Here is an 18,503-nt window from a genome sequence, read left to right on the forward strand (position 1 = left end):
TGGTCCATCAAATATCTGCTCCTGACAGCATGTAGCAACTCAAATGAGAATCAGTTCACTTGTTCATAAATGGACCTTGCTGTATGTAGAATTTAAAAATTCAGGTTGCTCCTTCAGGGATCCTCATGCTTTTGGAAAGTTTCTAGCTTTTGTGATTATCCTAAAACCTTCAGATTAAAAACACATTAAAATCGGTAAACCTGAATGGATTTGCAAAAAAAAAAAATTACCACGGCTACAAAGAAGTAAACTTAGCTGCAGAGCAGTAAAGGCTGCCCAGACTGAGAGTCACAATCACAAGTACAATGCAAAACAAGCATAAGGCAGCCAATGAAGGAGGCAGGAGCTCTGTGGGGAGAAAAAGATGGTCGCTGTAACTACACACTATCATAATGCACGTGCATAAAAGGAGGCTAAGTTAAAAGCCAGGGGCAAACAATTGTGTTGAATCCTAAATTCTGCATGTTCTGAAACCTACTTTTAAATCATGGAAATAGTTCCTTACAATTTTATATATCAAGCCAGAGCAATCTAGCTACCTATAAATTTTTGGCTCGTCTACTATAAACAGTTGTAACAAACTGGAGGCTACATAGTCACCCACCCTAATTCTGAACACCATTTCTTTCCCCTCCTTCCCCTACCTCAGGGTTTGTTTTTTTTTTTTTTTTGGGGGGGGGGGGGTTGTTTTGTTTTGTTTTTGGGGGGGGCAGAGGAGGAGGTTATATTCAGTGTAGCAAACAATATGCAGAAAATGTAACATACAAGCAATGCAATAAACAATAAAAACCACCGAAAACTAAGCATCTGTATGTACATTTTTATTAACAACGTCATCTTAGCTGCGACTGAACATGGCAATTGGGGAATACAAAGACTGGACATATACATGACAACTTTACAAGTTTTTGACAAAAAAAATTGGCATGACTTCTAGACAGCTGCTTTTAATAAAGCTTACAACTCAAACACGGTCTTAAGTGCTTACATTAGGAAAATATGTAGAAGTTGGATCATACACAGGTCATCCCAAGTCTAAAAATATTAGTAGTTTAAAAAAACTCCAAACCACTCCATCTCCACCTGGAAAGTCCCCATTTTACATATCCTCCATTACAGTCTTTACTGTTACCATACATGGAATATCAAAAATATATTGATGGACCTATCACTAATTATGAATATTTATATTTACATTAAGTTAACAAATGCTTGACCAAATACTTTATATACAAATCTCAATTTGCCCTTTGTGAAATAGTCATTAAAAAGTTAAAAACCATAGAAATGCCAGTTAGAAATAATGCATTCCAAAAATTGAACTTGTTTACAACAATTCAGAATGTTGGAAAATAATTTATGAAAAAGCATGATACTTTAATACAAATATTCTCACAACACTTTAGCTCCAATACAGAATGAGTGAATTTTCCCCTGAATGTTTTTTTTCTGTGATATCTTCTCTTCCAACTATGCTGTAAGAAAAATAAAATTATGCATCAGTCGAGGAAAACTTCTGATTAAGCTGGTTAATATGGGTTCTCTTCAAAAGAAAAACTCTGCTTGCAATGTTATTGCAGTGACTATCTTAGTGTGCATAACTGTACAAGAGCATAAAGACTATGTTTGATGACCTTTACAATAAAATGTCTAATAAAAAACATTTGCACAATATGAAGCCTTTCTGTTGAAATATAATTTATACATCATCATAATGTTTATCAGAAAGTTTATAGTGACATTGGTTAGGCTGGTGTTCAGAAAGAGCATTACTATACCTTCAAAACAAATACTGACTAGTATGCAAACATTGTCTACCAACGTGGAATCAAGCCACAAGAAAAACCCATCACACAACTGCAGGAGAGGCAGTTTTCTTACAACTTGTGGAAGTCTAAAGATATGTGGGCGCTGATAATTCATGACAGTATGATGAAGTAACATATTCAGTGAACTCCAAACAGATGAAAAAGCCATTCCACTTTAATTCTGACACTGACCTTGCATTTAAAAACCTCTCATCAAAATAAAATTACAATGTCCTCATAAAAGCTTAAAAAAAACAAAAACAAACAAACAAAAAAAACTCTTCAGTGTTCCACAGTCCATGGAGCGTCTCGATGGGATATGCAATTTAGTTGGACCTCCAATTTAAAAACGCGGGGCCCATCAGTCGTTTTGTGGGTAGAGCATGGCAGCCCCCTCCCCCCCCCTTGAATAAGAGGCTCCACTGGACCTGCTCCTTGCCACTGATTGGCTGCAAGGGCTGCCTGTCATGAGGCTTCACCCTGCTGATTGGCTACAACACCTGTCTGTCATGAAGCCCCACCCCTCACCACCAATTGGTGAGGCCACATGACAGGCAGCCCTCATAGCCAATCAGTGGTGAGGGGTAGCAGCCATCTTGCTGGCAGCCCTTTGAGTAGGCAGTCCCACCCCACCTCCCTTTCCTGCCTGGGCAGGCTGCTGCAGCACCCTGAGGATTGCTGAGGCTCCCTCTGGTGAGCCAGCATTTTATTTTCTGTAAGTTTCCCCCCCACACTGTGCATTTCATGGGCAATGCCAGATTTTGCAAAATCGTGAATTCCGTGGTTCCCTAGTTATATGCATCTGCAATGTGAAGTATGACTTTTCTAATCCACCCAGCCAGCTAAAAGTCTCAGTCTCATGCCTCAATTACAGAATCTTTTTTCTATGGCCTTGAAAAATACATTGTCTCACATCCTTTCAGAATGCTGCTGCGGAGATTATTTTCCTAACCTGTTGTTTGACCATGTCACCCTTTCTTTTTTTTGCATTTCTCCACTGGCTCCCTTATCTCTCAAAGACGCTTGTCTTCACTTCCAAAACCTGTCATGATTTATACCAGTGAGTCTCAACCAGGGGACCACGAGATGCTTTTATGGGTATTACACAACATTAGCAGTTACGTCTGCAAACATCCACACAACTCACAAGATAAACCCAGAGATTTCAAATAGGAATCCATAGCATCAAAAACATTCTGACCTGCTAAGGTTTAGCCAAGTTCTTTGCAATACAAGTTTCCCTCGATTTATGCGGTACGTGCATTCCTGGAGAATGACACATTAAGCAAACCCACTTTACCAAGTAACACATAGGGATAGGTTCCCATGGCAGTGATGGAGGGAGGGAGGGAGGGAGGCTGGGACTAGGGAAGGGGTGCCGTTCCCCTGGGAGCAGCTGACACCAGCTGCCTGCACCAGGGCACAGTACAGCCCAGGGGCTGCAGGCAGCTGGCACTGGCTGCTTCTAGGGCCGCTGCAGCATGGGTTAGGGTGAACGGGGACTGGCAGAGTGCCAGGGGGTTTGGGACACAGTGCAGCCTAGCTGCTACAGGTAGCTGGTGCCGGCTGCTTCTGGGGCCGGGGTGAGTGCCGTGCCCCACACTGCCTGGGGCTCCGCTTGTCCGCACTGACCCCAGCCCGTGCTGGAGCGGCCCCAGGAACAGCTGACACCAGCTGCCTGCACCAGGGCACCATGCAGCCCAGCTGCTACAGGCAACTGGAGTTGGCTGCTCCTGGGGCTGCTCCAGCATGGGCTGGGGTGAGTGGGGACTGGCAGAGCCCCGGGGGGTTCGAGGCATGCTGCAGCCCAGCTGCTACAGGCAGCTGGTGTCAGCCACTCCCGGGGCCAGGGTAAGTGCAGCGCCCTGTACCACCCGGGTCTCTACTGGTCCGCACTCACCCCAGCCTGTGCTGGAGTGGCTGACACCAGTTGGCTGCACTAGGGCACGGTGCAGCCTAGGAGCAATGGTGAGTGAGGACAAACAGAGCCCAAGTAGGCAGGGGAATCATGATGCAGCCCAGCAGCTGGTGCCAACAGCTCCCGGGGATGCTGCAGTCAGGGCTGGGGTAAGTGGGGCCATGGTCCTTTCCCCTCCCCCCAGACTTACCTGCTTGGGTAGGGGGGTCATCTATGCTGATCGCATAAGAGCAAATTTACCTCGCATATAACTAGTTATGGGTCTAAATATGCTCATCACATAAGAGTGAATAAGCATATAAAAGAACCCGCATAAAATCGAGGGAAACCTGTAGAACAATTGCTTTATATTTTTCCCCACAGTCAAAAGAGTGAAAGCTTAAGGCTGGCATTTTCTGAGGGATGTCTCAAATCTACCAAGGAGTCTCTTGAGCCTGAAAACTGGCCTATAAATCCCCCAAACTCTCGGTCAGTGTCAATAAGCGAACCTTGCACTACAAGTTGCAAGCATGCAGCATGTTTTCAGTTTACATCTTCTTCATAGTTTCTCCTATGTTGACCACTCACACTTGGAAAGATCTCCATGTAAATATCCACAAAGCCTCTACATTGTTCTCCTTAAGCTAGATGATCCTTGAGATCCTTTCCAGCCTTCTGACTCTACCATTCAATTTCTTCTAAAGAAAACTCTTGGGCCTTGGTGCCTAGACAACACAGGGTGTCCTGATGCTCCTGCTGATACTTAGAAACCCCAGAGGTACCTGGCTAAAGGATCTTGTTCTTTTGTTTACAGTCAACCAAGAGTCAAATTAAAAGTATGGAAGGAATCATTTCCTAAGGCAGATAGATAAGAACTATGTGGGTTTTATCCTTCTTAGGCAGTCAGGCATGGTCTTTTTCCTAGGATCATCTGAGCATTAGCTGCTTCCTTTTCTCCCACTACAGGGGCAGGGCATTTATAGTGCCCTAGTCACAGCTGCTCTTTCCCCACAGAATACTGAACAATGCTCTTGGAGTTTCTGGATCTGCACTTTCTAGCTAGGGTGAGTAAGAGATTGGAGTTACCCCAAGATTGTGAAAAATGGTGAAGTGGTTGCTTGCAAATGCAGAGGACTAGACTCAATGGCCCAGGAGGCTCCTTCCTGTCCTATGTTCCCCAAAACTTTGCAATTGCTTGGCTGCTGCACACTAAGACCACTGTCTTTTCTCCTGGACCAAAGTTGTGTTGTTTCTTTGTAATATTTCCATCTGCCTATATCAGGGGTGGGCAAAATATGGCCCACAGGCCACAGCTCCACATGGGGCTGAGCCCTACTTGCTCCCACCCAGGCAGGCCACACCTGCATGCCCCTGAGCCCCAGCCAGCATGCAGCTTCTGGCAGGGCTGTTCCCAGTGCGGCTGCAGTCAGCTGGATATTTCTCTGCTCCCCTCACCTCCAGCATGAGCTGCCAGGCTGAAGCTCCCTCCTGGCCGGAGTGGTGCAGCAGGGGCAGGAGTGGGAAGAGGAGAGGCCCCCAGAGGCGAGGGAAGCACAGCAGCACCTGGTCGGCTGCAGCCACACTGGAATAGCCTAACTGGAAGCTACGTGTTGGCCAGGAATGTTCTGCTCCCCTCAACTCCAACTGTTGCTCCTGCTACTGCCATGCTCTGCTGTGCCGCGCCGCTCTGGGAAGGTTGAAGCTTCAGCAGGAGGCCCCTGCCCAGTGCATGGAGATCCAGCTGTAGCTCCTGGCCACCTTCCACTTGCTCTGCCTGCCTGCAGGGGCTGCTCATCAAGCCGGGTGGTCAGAGTGGGTGGAAGGTGGCTGGGATCTGGAGCCGGAACTCGACATGCTGGGCAGGAGCCCCCTGCTGCAATTTCCTGCTCACCCACCCACACAGGCAGAAGCAGTGGCAGCTGCAGCTGGAGGCAAGGGAAGCTGAACAGCTCTGCTGGCCCACAGCCCAGCATGGTACAGCCAGCTGCAAGGCTGGGGACCACATGGAGTAGCACAGAGCCAACCCAGCCCCTCCCATTGCCTCTGTACTGTGCTGTGTGGGTCCCAGCTTTGCAGTGGGAAACTGTGTGCTGCCAGGATGGGATGACCCAAACTGAGCTGGCTCCAAGCTGCACCACATGGTTCCCACGTAGCACAGCACAGACTGGACCAGCTGGGCTGGGCTGGCCCCATGCCACACTGTGTGGATCCTGGCCTTGCAGATGGGACCCATGAACCACAGCTGGGCCCGGCTAGGACTGGTTTGGTGTCGTGCCATGCAGTCCCTGACCCTGCAGCTGAAACCGCACTGTGCTGGGCTGGGCCAGGCTGGCCCCAGGCCATACCATATGGGTCCCAGGCTTGCAACTGGGAACTGCATGCTGCATCCAAGCTGGGACAGGCAAAGCTGGCTCCCCACCTCCCACCATACCCTCAACAGACCCACACCCTCCCATGGCCCCACACACAATCCCACCCCCCCAACCATAACCACATACAGACACCCTCCCAGACACCATCCACCACACCGACACCCTCCCACAGCTCCCACACCCCCAGCCCAACCACATACCCCACATACACATTCCCTGTCACAGGATGGGGTCCCCAGGGATGGCTGTGATGCCCCTAGGGCGGCTCCCTGGTTGTGCCAGTCTTGCCCAACAGGAACCCTTCTCGTCTCCTGCCATGTCTTGTTAGTAAATATAATAAATAGGGAGGCTGCCCTTGAATTTGTGGTTGGACAGTCTTGATGGACCCCACTAAACCCCATCGGTTCTTGGACCCCTTTTGGGTCCTCCTCAAAATGGTTGCCTCATGGGGTACCCACAGCCTTATGGGCTAGATGCATGGCTCCAAAACCACCCCTTTACTGCCCCACGCCTCGCAGATGATATCTAAAAGTTGCCTCTCTGGGGCCTTGTTCAGCTCAGCCTCTTGTTATCACCAGGCTCTCTGCAGCCCTGTCTCTGTGCCCACACTGGTGCTAGGCTCTCTGCAGCCCCTTTGTCACTGTGCCCCATGGCGCTGGGGTCTCCACACTGTAGTGGGCCCCCAGTGAGGCCTCCTCCTCCCCCAATAGCCTTAGCCTGGTCCACTGTTTATAAACAGCAACCAAAGTATGAGCCCCTAGGCTATAACATAATACATGCAGTTTAGGGTGTGCTCTGTCCCTTTAAAAGAGTCAAACTGCCCCCCAAGCACTAAGTGCCTTGTAGGCCAGGGTACCTGGTGAGCTGCTGGAGCCCCATTAGCCCTATATGCAGGGTATCAGGCAGCCAAAGCATCTCCGGGCAATTCTCCTCTGGAGGCTCCTTCCCCTGGCTGCTGCCAGAAAACTAACTCTCTGAACCCAGCCCTGGGGTTTATATGTGCCCAGGGCCTTGCCTTCTTCCGGTCAGCTGACCAGGTGCAGGTGCAGGCTAATTCCCTCATCAGCCTGCCACTATAGTAACTTGCACCTGTAGGGTTTCTGCCTGGCTGCTAGCTAGGGCCCTCTCCCTAGGCAGTTTCTGTCCTTAAAGGAGCAGGCACCTTAGTGTCCTGTGACATCCCCCCACACTCACTCCCCAACCACACAGCCCTCACATACACCTCCTTAACCGCCCCCCCCCCCCCCCAACGATACACAAGAGTAAGAGTGCATTTTGAGTTACTATGCAATCGCCTCTAGATATACTATGCAAACACACAAATTGGGACAAAAATATTTTCTTAAATAAAATTGAAGTTATAGTAGATGTTTGATTTTGTTTAGTATATGATTTGGTTTTTTTCCCCCCAGTTTCAAGATGGCACCACCCCTGCCTGCCGCCCCCGGGAATATTTCCAGCACAGAAGGTCAGGGGTTAGGGGCAGGACTTTTGGTCACAAGAGGACAACCAGGAGACAAGGCAACTGTCAGAGGGTGGGGCTACCCATGCAACCCTCGACAGCTCACTAAAACTCTTTAAACAGCCCTCCACCCAAAATAACTGCCCACCCCTGGCTTTTATTTATCTCTTGCCTCCTGTCTTATGCTTAACCTTTGTGTTATTTGGTTTGTACAGCATTTAGCAAAGAAGTGTCTTGATCAATAACAATAGCTTAGAGATACTATATTACAAACATTCAGATAAATTATTTGTGTGTGAAAATGTTGTATTTAAAATAGCAAGATACTTCACAGTACTCATTTCTCACCATTTTAATTAGTGCTTTGTCGCTGGACTTTTGGTCCAATGCTCTGGGTTTCTTCTTCTGGATTTGGACGCTTTCCTGCACTTATACCACTGCTGAGAGATGTTCTTCCTGTCAAATTAAACAACACCTAACTTAAGAATCTATTTTGCCTTTATGAAAACATAGTAAATCAGCTTTTTTATGCAACTATAATGACATTTCTTAAAATGTTACCTTGTTGCAGCAAATGTGATTGCTGATCGTCTCCATGAGGAAAATGCAAAATACTGCTTGCTTGAAAGTAACCTGTTAAAAAAAGGGGGGGGGAAACGGAAGTGATCATAAATATGCACTGTATTTTCATATTATTCACAACAGTTACTCTTCCGTTCCATTAATAATTCAACATTTTTTCCTGTCAAAAAGGGGAAGCATAAAAAAAAAGTAGGTCTACTTTTTTGTACAGTTGATCTATAATCAGATCAAGTATGGGACATAATTGTGTCAATTAACCTCTTGCATAGAAAAGGGGAGCAAAACCTCGACAACCCCCTACCCTTATCACCATGGCAGGGGGTCGAACTTGATGATCTGCTCAGGTCCCTTCCGACCCTACCTACTATGCAACTATGCAACCAAGAATAATTCCTAATAAATGCTCTTGCTTGCAGAAAAAAACAAAAGTCTGAGCAGTAAATTCCCTCAGCACAAAACACAGTTAGTAAAATGATCTGTTGCACACCGCTGTGGAATCAGAAAAAATATATGCCTTAAACTTTGATTATTTTAGTTATAAGATGACATAACCGCTTTGTGTAGAATTGCTGGCTCGGTACAGTAGAACAGATAAGGGCAAGTGTTTGTTCTTTGTAACTCTTCTGCAAATGCTTCGCTCACCGCGGCCTTGAAGGTAGAAAAAAAAAAAAGTATGTACAAAGTAGATTTCCAGGTGCAAGAAGGAGGTTTGTGAACTAACCCTATCTCCCCCATAATTCCCATCCTGATAACAGCAAAGAAATAATGAAGTAATATTATAGCCGCTTTTCATGCTAATTTCACTATATGATCACGTGAGTTGTAAGCGACTGTTAAAAAGTATATAAGCCTCCTGATTTTGCTCTTGGGGGGGGACCCCTTCCAAGTGCTTGGGAAATCCATGTCACTTTGGAACTCCCCCTACAGCTGTAGTTTCTTTTGAATAAAAGCTTCTGCTGACCTGACCCAAAAGTACTCTGTGTGTGTTTCCATGACAATTCCTGGTGCCGTGACTCGGATCCAGAACACAGGCTGAGGAAGGAGGACCGCAGGCTACCCCCCCCCCGAACCCTGAGGCGCCAAACTTGAGAGGTAAGAGACCTAATTCAAAATCTCTATTGGGGTTTCGGAGGAGGACTGCCTGTAGGCTCCCAACTTGGCCGTGGTAACTGGATCTGAACCTTGTTAAAACAGGTCAGTCTGAACCTTACTGCCGGCTAAAATTTTCTGTCTGGTAAAGGATCCCATTTTGTGTCTGGTAACGTACGTTTTAGGGAGAAACTGTTTGAGGCACCTTCATCCAACAGCACATCGGGCTTGTAGTTAATTAACTAAGGCGGTGTGGGGTAGGAGGTCTGGCTGACTGAATAAATGTGCATGTGTGTGTGTATTTAGAAATATGAGCCACTGACCAGGACTGAGACTACGGTTGGGCTCAGCCGCCCCAATTCTGCCTGACAGGGCAGTTTTGAAAGCAAGGGGGCCCAACTGGAACCTCGTGACCCAGTGGACAGGGCTTATTGAATGAATGTGTGTGTGTATTTAGAAATATGAGCCACTGACCAGGACTGAGACTACGGTTGGTTTCAGCCGCCCCAATTCTGCCTGACAGGGCAGTTTTGAAAGCAAGGGGACCCAACTGGAACCTCGTGACCCAGTGGACAGGGCGTCCGAGTGATTTTGTCTTTTCCAAACCCCTCGTCCCAGTAGCTTCTGCCGAAAGCAGGAGTGAAAGGATCCCTCTAGTGTTTCCCTCCCCATTTCCATTTTATGAGCCGGTGTCGGGTCAGAAGCCTTTTGTCTGGGCAGTGAAAAACTGCGGGGCAAGGCACTGAGCGGCCCGGACATCCTAAATAAGCCTCTCCTACGTCTCCCTGTGTGACTGAAAATGGGAACAAGTCAGTCTAAACAGGTTCCTGTCCCCCCTAAGGGGACTCCGGCGTACTTTATGTACACACACTATTCTCCCGAGACTTGCAAGTACCTGGATAAGTGGAACTGGTATACTAGGGATGATCCTGTGAAACATTTTCCACAGGAAGGAACATTTGATCAGGATAAAATAGTGCACTTGAGAGGGGCGTTAGAGTCCCGTGGATCCAAAACACCACAAAACCAGTGGGATGCGTTCTTTTATTGGTATGATGAAATGTCCAAAAGGCGGACAGAATCTCAAACTAGGAGCCTAAAAGACTCTCAAGAAAAATTAAAACAGCAGTTAAAAGCTGTTCGGGAGAAATTGGCTGCTCCCCCAAATTACACGCTGGCCACCGCTCCAATGTATCCAGCATTGCCCGGGGCGCCCCCACCACCGGAGCCAGCAGAGGATATCCTTGACCTTTGTTCGAACCCCGCTCTCCTGGGACTCCCACATCAGCAACAACCAGTTCAACATCAGGCTGCAGCCCAGGCTAGTGACCCATTAGCTGAAGCTCCTTCAGTAAATCCATCCACGGAGCTTAATAGTCCGGACTCATCCACCATATCTGCCACTCAATCATCACCAGTGTGGCAATTTACTCCTGGGTCACAACCCACCACAGGTGTATTTAGAAGAATGGAAATAGGCATGGAAAGATCTCCCATCAATCTGAGATCCCGAACTGCACAAGTTTACCCCCTAAGACAAATGCCAGGCATTGGCACCGATGGACAAAATATAGTAACTGTGCATGCACCCTGGACTCCAGGTGATCTCTACAATTTAACTCAAAAGTTCCCAAAAATCAGGGAAGACCCAGAAAAATTTCAGGAAGAATTGCAGACTGTTATAAATTGTTATAATCCAACATGGGCTGACATTAATCAGCTCATGCGATCCATTTTGCCCAAGGAAACTATGCTACGTCTGTACGCTGCCTGTACTTGGCCAGATCAAAACCCAGGGATTGGCCAAGACTTTATTGACAAGAGAAATGCTTTGGTTCAGGCAGTTCTCACAATTTGCCCAAAAAAGGCAGACTGGACCAAAATAAATACCTGTAAACAAAACAAAAATGAACACCCTAGTGACTATTTACAACGCCTCAAACAGGCATTTGAACGATACTCAGGAATGGATAACCCAGTCGGAAATGCTAAACAAGCAATAGTGGCAGCATTCGTCCAGGGACTTAACCCTAAAATTGCTGAGAAAATTCAAACAGTAATTATTGGCTGGGAAACTAAAGATTTGACCGAAGTCCTTGCTGCGGCTAACCATTTTCATAACAAATTGGAACGGTCTAAAGACAGTGCCAAGTTTAAGTTAATGGCCTTACAGATTTCTCAGTTGCAGGGTCCAGGTAGAGGAAGGGGATGAGGACAGGGAAGGGGAGGCCCGGGTAGATTCAGGGGAAGAGATAGATCCTTGAGCCCACAAAACCCAGGCTATGGGAACCAATGTCATTATTGCAAGCAAGAAGGACATTGGAAATCAGAATGCCCCAACCGCCCCGGCCAAGGACCCAGACCCCAGCCCCCACCTCCACTTCCTGTCAATTTTCCCAGTGTTGAATAGGACAGCCTGAGGGACAGTGACATCATTGCTCCTTTGCTTGCTACTGACCAATCTGGTCCGTTTGTTGAATGCCTTATTTCTGGTAAACCTGTCTCCTGTCTTGTCAACACCGGAGCGTCCCGCTCCACGCTAAAGGCTGCTGAGTTTCTTTTTCTACCTTATTCTCCTGAAACTGTAAATGCTGTCGGTATAGGCGGACAACCTATCCCACATCCCGTCTCTGAACCTGTCTCCATCTCTATTGGCCCTTTGTCTGAAAATCATGCCTTTCTTCTTAGCCCCTGTGCACCTGTCAACCTTCTTGGTAAGGACTTGCTGTGTAAACTGGGATGCGTGATTTATTGTAGCCCAGATGGTGTTTACCTTGAGGTACCGGAACATAGGGAAACCGAGCTTGTGGCTTTGCTAACCCAGGAGTACTCTGATTCTGACACTTCCTTCTTGCAAGAGGAACTGTTGGCACGAGTACCTCCACAGCTGTGGTCCACCCATGCGAATGAAGTGGGGCACATGCTGAGTGCTGAACCAGTGCGTATCATCCTGAACCCTGCCAAGCCACTTCCTCGTGTCCCACAGTACCCCATCTCAAAGGAAGCTGAGGAAGGGATCAAGCCTGTCGTTTCCTCACTCCTTGAGCAAGGGATTATTGTCCCAATACGCTCCCCTTGCAACACACCTATCCTACCTGTCAAAAAACCTGGTAAAGATACGTATCGCTTTGTGCAAGATCTTGGAGCTGTAAATGCCGCTGTGTTACCCGCTTTCCCCGTGGTCCCTAACCCTGCCACTATTCTTTCCTGTATCCCTTCAGATGCTACATATTTCACAGTAGTGGATCTTTGTTCTGCTTTTTTCTCTATCCCCGTTCATAAGGATAGCCAGTATCTGTTTGCATTTACTTATCAGGGATTTCAATATACCTGAACAAGACTCCCTCAGGGATATACAGAGTCCCCAACCCTGTTTTCCCAGATCCTAAAAAAAGATTTGGATCCTATCACGTTCAAAGGGGGGTCCACCCTTGTTCAGTACGTTGATGATCTATTGTTAGCCTCACCCACTTTACAGGCCTGTGAGCAAGATACTTTGACACTCCTCACAGCTTTAGCTCAGAAAGGCCACAAGGCCTCAAAATCTAAATTGCAGCTCTGCAAGTCTAAGGTACATTATTTAGGGCATGACATCTCAGCAGGAAAACGACACCTTTCCCCTAGTAGAGTTGAAGCTATCCTCAACATTCCCAAACCTATGACTAGAAAACAGATGAGGGGATTCTTAGGTGCAACGGGTTATTGTAGACAGTGGATCCTGGGTTATGCTGCTTTCGCAAAACCCTTGCAAGCATTCACTCATGATACCACCCCGGAACCCCTCCCTTGAACTCCTGAAGCCGAACAAGCATTTGTGGTCCTTAAACAAGCCCTCACTCTTGCTCCTGCTCTTGAACTTCCTAATTATAAGAAACCCTTTACCTTGTTTTGTCATGAACGGGAAGGAATCGCTTTAGGAGTACTCACTCAGCTGCATGGTGAAAAGCATCGCCCAATTGCATATTACAGCTCTGCCCTTGATCCCGTAGCTGCGGGACTTCCTCCTTGCCTCCGTTCAGTTGCAGCTGCTGCCTTGTTGGTTAAAAAGGCAGATTCTCTAGTTTTGGGACACTCTTTAACCGTTGCAGTTCCACATGCTGTGATGGCCCTTCTGCTCAAGGGCAAAACTCAGCACATTTCCAATTCCCGTCTTACTAAATATGAGAAACTTCTACTGTCAGCTGCAAATGTAACCTTAAATCGCTGTTCAATTCTGAATCCTGCGTCACTTCTGCCTATTGCCTCTGATGGTGAGCCTCATGATTGCCTGTCTATCACAACTCAATTGTTAACCCCTCGAACTGACCTCAAGGACATTCCTATCCCGAACTCTGACCTTGTTTTGTTTGTTGATGGTTCCTGTCTTAGAAATGATGCAGGCAAATTAGTTGCGGGATATGCAGTATGCACTCAGTATGCTGTTTTGGAAGCCTATTCTTTACCCCAAGCTCGTTCTGCTCAAGTTGCTGAACTCACTGCTTTAACACGTGCTTGCATTCTTGCAAAAAATCAAACCACAACCATTTATACTGACTCTAAGTATGCTTTTGGTGTTGTTCATGATTTTGGACAAATCTGGAAACAAAGAGGGTTCCTCACTTCATCAGGGACCCAAATCAGTCATGGTTGTTATGTAAAAGCGCTCTTAGAAGCTGTTCAATTGCCTCTTGCTATTGCTATTGTTAAATGTAAAGCTCATGAGAAACCGTTTGATGATGTCACACGAGGAAATGATCTGGCAGACCGTTCTGCCAGAAATGCGGCCCTTTCTGGCCCACAGGCTCCTAACTCTGTTTTTGTTTGTTTTTCAGCAGACCAGTCTCCTTTGGCTAGCCTTTCAAGTCTGGCCCTTCTTCAAAATCAGGCCCCAAAAAAGGAAATAAATGACTGGCTGCGTGCAGGATGTTCACTGCACCCCGACTCTCTCTGGCGCTCCCCGAACGGCCGCCTGGTGGCGCCTAGAGAGCTTTTGCCACATCTTGCTCGTTTAACCCACTCTGTGGCCCATACGAGCAAAGGAGGAATGATTGCTACAGTACAAAGAAATTGGTTTGCCCCAAATTTTCCTTCCATGGCACAACAGTACTGTAGCTCCTGTCCCATCTGCTTAGCTCACAACATTGGGCAACGGGTAAAAACGACACCCGCAGCCCATCCCCCTCCATGGGAACCGTTTGTAAATCTGCAAATTGATTTTGTGCAGCTACCTAAGTGCTGTTCTTATGAATACATTCTTGTTATTATTGATGTGTTCTCTGGATGGGTGGAAGCCTACCCATGCGTACGTGCTGATTCCATCACTGTAGCAAAAAAATTGCTCAAAGAATTCATCCCTAGATTTGGATTGCCTCTCACAATAGATAGTGACCGTGGCACCCATTTCACAGGACAGATAGTAAAAAACATCTGCCAAGCACTCAACATACAGCAACACCTACACTGTAGTTATCATCCACAGTCAAGTGGTGCTGTAGAACGTAAAAACTCTGATTTAAAAACGCGCATTTCGAAGATTTGTGCTGAAACAGGCCTCAAATGGCCTGATGCACTGCCCATTGCTCTTATGCACATTAGAAACACTGTTAACAGAAAACATGGCCTAACCCCTTATGAAATACTCATGGCACGACCCATGAGGATGCCAGCTACACCACCTGTTGCCCCTCACCAAACAGACCTACAATTAACTGATGAAACTGTACTAAATTATTGCAAGGCATTAATAAAGTATGCCAGGTCTGTTCATTCACAGGTCCAAGAAGCCTTACCTCAACCACCGGATGTTCCCTGTCACAACCTCGAACCAGGGGATTGGATCTACGTAAAGGTCTATCAACGGAAAAACGCACTTCAACCCAGATGGAAAGGACCTTTCCAGGTACTTCTAACCACTAATTCTGCTGTTCGTTGCCAAGGTCACCAAACGTGAACTCACGCCTCGCACTGCAAGAAGGTATCACCTCCATTGGACCCCGAAGCAGCTGTATTCCAACCAAGGTTGGGATCTTTCCCTGAGGCCAAGGACAAAGACCCTCAGGACCTCACTCAGGCAAGTGAGGAGCATCAGGGTGCAAGTGCTAGTAACCTCTCCCCTGCACCCAACACCTCAGCCCAGCCGGATTCATCAGTTGAAGAACGAAGATATCATCTTCGGCCTCGAAGAAAGTGAATGCTCCCATTCGGAAGATCACCACCTCGATCAAGACCAAGAGCCGACATTATCAGTCCTTTAGGTAACTTGAGCCCAGAGGACGAAAAAAAACTTTGGCTGCCATCCTGGGTTTGGCTGGTAGCGTTCTTTTTCTTACTAGTGCTGGTTATGTTTGTTGTTAAGATTCTTTGTCCCTCCTGTATCTAAAAATGGCACTGATATCCTTATATATCACACTTGGGTATCTCAGTATCACCCAAGGGGGGTGGGAAAAAAATTTGTATTTGCAGATCTCCCATGCGGTGGCTCAAGCTGGAAATAAAAGTAACTGCTGGATATGCTCTCACAGCCCAGCACACCTACACCAAGGAATCCCAATGATCGGAGTACCAATATCCCTCCAGCAATGGGGAACAATAAACGGCGGCTTCGTTAGACACTACTCGTTAGCTGCCCATCGGTCCGCTCCTAAAGAATGGAGGGCCGCCCCTGCTAACTGGATAATCTCCCCAAGAGTAGAGGCGCCTTTCTGTTACAGATCCAACAACACCGGAGCTTATAATAAAGCCACACCTGTAGGACACTACCCTCATTGCCTAACTACTCTAGATTATAGCCCTAGTAGCACCAGTGGAATCCTGTTGGGTAACGTACCCTCTCTCAATTGTACAGGATTCATGGTCTACAACTTTTCTAAGGAACCTCATGTTGCTCTCATTGCAAACAGATCAGAATTTTACATTCACTCCAATTTTACTTCTTGTAATATATCTCGGTCCAGCAGAATAACAGCTGAACGTGGACCGTCCTATACGATGCATATCAATCGAAAGTGCCGGATAGGGCACAACAACTGTCGAAATTTGAGTACCCTTTCTGCCCCAGGCCTTTACTGGCTCTGCGGAAACAGGGCTCATAAAATCTTGCCCTGGAATTGGGTGGGGGCATGCACTCTTGGACGTGTTGTGTTATCCCTGGTTTCGAAATGCATAGTGCAATATATCTGGAACAAGTAAAAAATTTCAACCATCACATGAAAAGGGCGGTTAACCCCTTAGCTACCAGAAACACAGGGTTCCATCGATTTGTGAGAACCTTCATACCGTGGCTTGGAGTAAGAGAATTGGAACTAGCCATAATTAACATTTCAGCCACAATGGAAGCTATGGGAAATGCCACTGCGGATGCAATTTAGGCTCTGCAAAAAGAGATCTCCCAGATCTCACAAGTAACTATACAACACCGCATAGCCCTAGATTACCTATTGGTATCCCAGGGAGGAGTATGTGCCTTAGCAAACTCCACCTGTTGTGTCTATGTCAATCAGGACATGCGAATCAAAACTGACATTCGCAAAATCCGAAATCAGTTAAGGGTCCTACATCAAGTGGCCTCAGAAAATACTAACTGGGGTCTAGAAGAAATGTGGTCTTGGCTAACCTCCTGGCTCCCAGATTTCGGGGCCCTTGGCAAGAAAATCCTGTATGGAATATTGTTTGTCTTGATAATGTTCTATGTCTTAATGCAACTAATCCTCTGCTGCGTGAAAGCCAGCAGGGGAAGCTTTAGCAAGGCAAGAAAACCCACAGCAGAGTCTAGAATAATGGTGTTACAAAAGTGTGAGCAGATTGAAAGAAAACATGAAAGGCTGCATGATGAAATAGAGGGGCTCATGAGAATGGAAATTTAAGGCTAAAGTGAGACTAAATAGTCTCAAAGGGGGGGGCTGTGGAATCAGAAAAAAAATATATGCCTTAAACTTTGATTATTTTAGTTATAAGATGACATAACCGCTTTGTGTAGAATTGCTGGCTCTGTACAGTAGAACAGATAAGGGCAAGTGTTTGTTCTTTGTAACTCTTCTGCAAATGCTTCGCTCACCGCGGCCTTGAAGGTAGAAAAAAAAAAAAAAGTATGTACAAAGTAGATTTCCAGGTGCAAGAAGGAGGTTTGTGAACTAACCCCACCTCCCCCATAATTCCCATCCTGATAACAGCAAAGAAATAATGAAGTAATATTATAGCCGCTTTTCATGCTAATTTCACTATATGATCACGTGAGTTGTAAGCAACTGTTAAAAAGTATATAAGCCTCCTGATTTTGCTCTTGGGGGGGGACCCCTTCCAAGTGCTTGGAAAATCCATGTCACTTTGGAACTCCCCCTACAGCTGTAGTTTCTTTTGAATAAAAGCTTCTGCTGACCTGACCCAAAAGTACTCTGTGTGTGTTTCCACGACACCGCATATACACGCAACTTCGCTTAAGCGAACAGAAATATTAGTTTTGGCACTGGCTAGTCTTCTCCTATTTCTATTCCTCTAATACAAGGGTAGGCAATTATTTTGGGTGGAGGGCTGCTTACTGAGTTTTGGCAAGCCATCAAGGGCTGCATGGCAGGCAGCCAGGAGCAGATTCATATTAAATTTTCTAAATATTTTATGGGCCCCACGGGCCAGATAGAATGGCCTGGCAGGCCACATCCGGCCTGCGGGCCACATTTTGCCCACCCCTGCTCTAATATGATAGGGGTTGGCTTCTTGAACATGGAAGAAAAAAAGGAAATTTGGCAAAAGACACATTATATGATCTGTGCAAGTTACCCAACTAAAAGCCCTCAAGTTTTGAATTCTTTATCAATCAAACACATACAATCAGAAGCAAGAGTACGTGTTCCTGTTCTGCCGAACCATTGTACTTCAGGTATGTTCTGGATGCCTCTCAGAAATCAGAGTGGAGTCCAGTTTAAGTGCCTACCAGTCAACCTACTGGCTTCTCATTACAATCTCAACTGATGGCAACTCTGATTGTCATTTTAAGACATGGACACAGGAAACTGGCTATATACAATAGGGCTGTGTGAAGCTTCAGTCCCCAATTCGATTTGGCAGAGATTCAGTGGCCAAGTCTCCAAATCCAAATCGAATCAGAGGACCCTTTAATCTCTCCAAATTGATTCAGAACCCTGAAAATCGATTTGGAGAGATTCAGCAATTCGGATGTAGATACAGCTTTAAATGTTTTTTCTACATACCTCTAGGTAGCAGGGGCTCGTGAACACTGCAATGCTGGGGCGCATGGAGTGTCCCTCAGAAGTACAGGGGGCTCCCCAGCACACTCAGCAGCAAATCCAGAAGTGGACCAG

At 46.6% G+C, this 18,503-nt stretch overlaps 1 protein-coding gene and 1 long non-coding RNA gene across 3 annotated transcripts in view; one reads left to right on the plus strand and one right to left on the minus strand.

Moving 5' to 3' along the window:
* Positions 1 to 808: 808 nt before the first annotated feature.
* CRY1 (cryptochrome circadian regulator 1) overlaps positions 809 to 18,503 on the minus strand; it is a 64,749-nt gene continuing 47,054 nt past the window's right edge. For both annotated transcript variants that reach the window (XM_019489586.2, XM_019489585.2), the window contains 3 exons: positions 8,101 to 8,172; positions 7,888 to 7,995; positions 809 to 1,475 (listed from right to left, as the gene is read on the minus strand). In XM_019489586.2, the coding sequence (XP_019345131.1) occupies positions 7,892 to 7,995; positions 8,101 to 8,172 (176 nt within the window). In that variant the 3' untranslated portion in view covers positions 809 to 1,475; positions 7,888 to 7,891. The remainder of the gene's footprint in view (positions 1,476 to 7,887; positions 7,996 to 8,100; positions 8,173 to 18,503) is intronic.
* Positions 8,618 to 17,289, plus strand: LOC132250140 (uncharacterized). The gene is made up of 2 exons (XR_009461735.1): positions 8,618 to 9,213; positions 14,963 to 17,289. It is a non-coding gene; the product is annotated as an uncharacterized LOC132250140 (long non-coding RNA).

This window comes from Alligator mississippiensis, chromosome 4 (genome assembly GCF_030867095.1).
Source record: "Alligator mississippiensis isolate rAllMis1 chromosome 4, rAllMis1, whole genome shotgun sequence".
NCBI classification, from domain to species: Eukaryota; Metazoa; Chordata; order Crocodylia; family Alligatoridae; genus Alligator; species Alligator mississippiensis.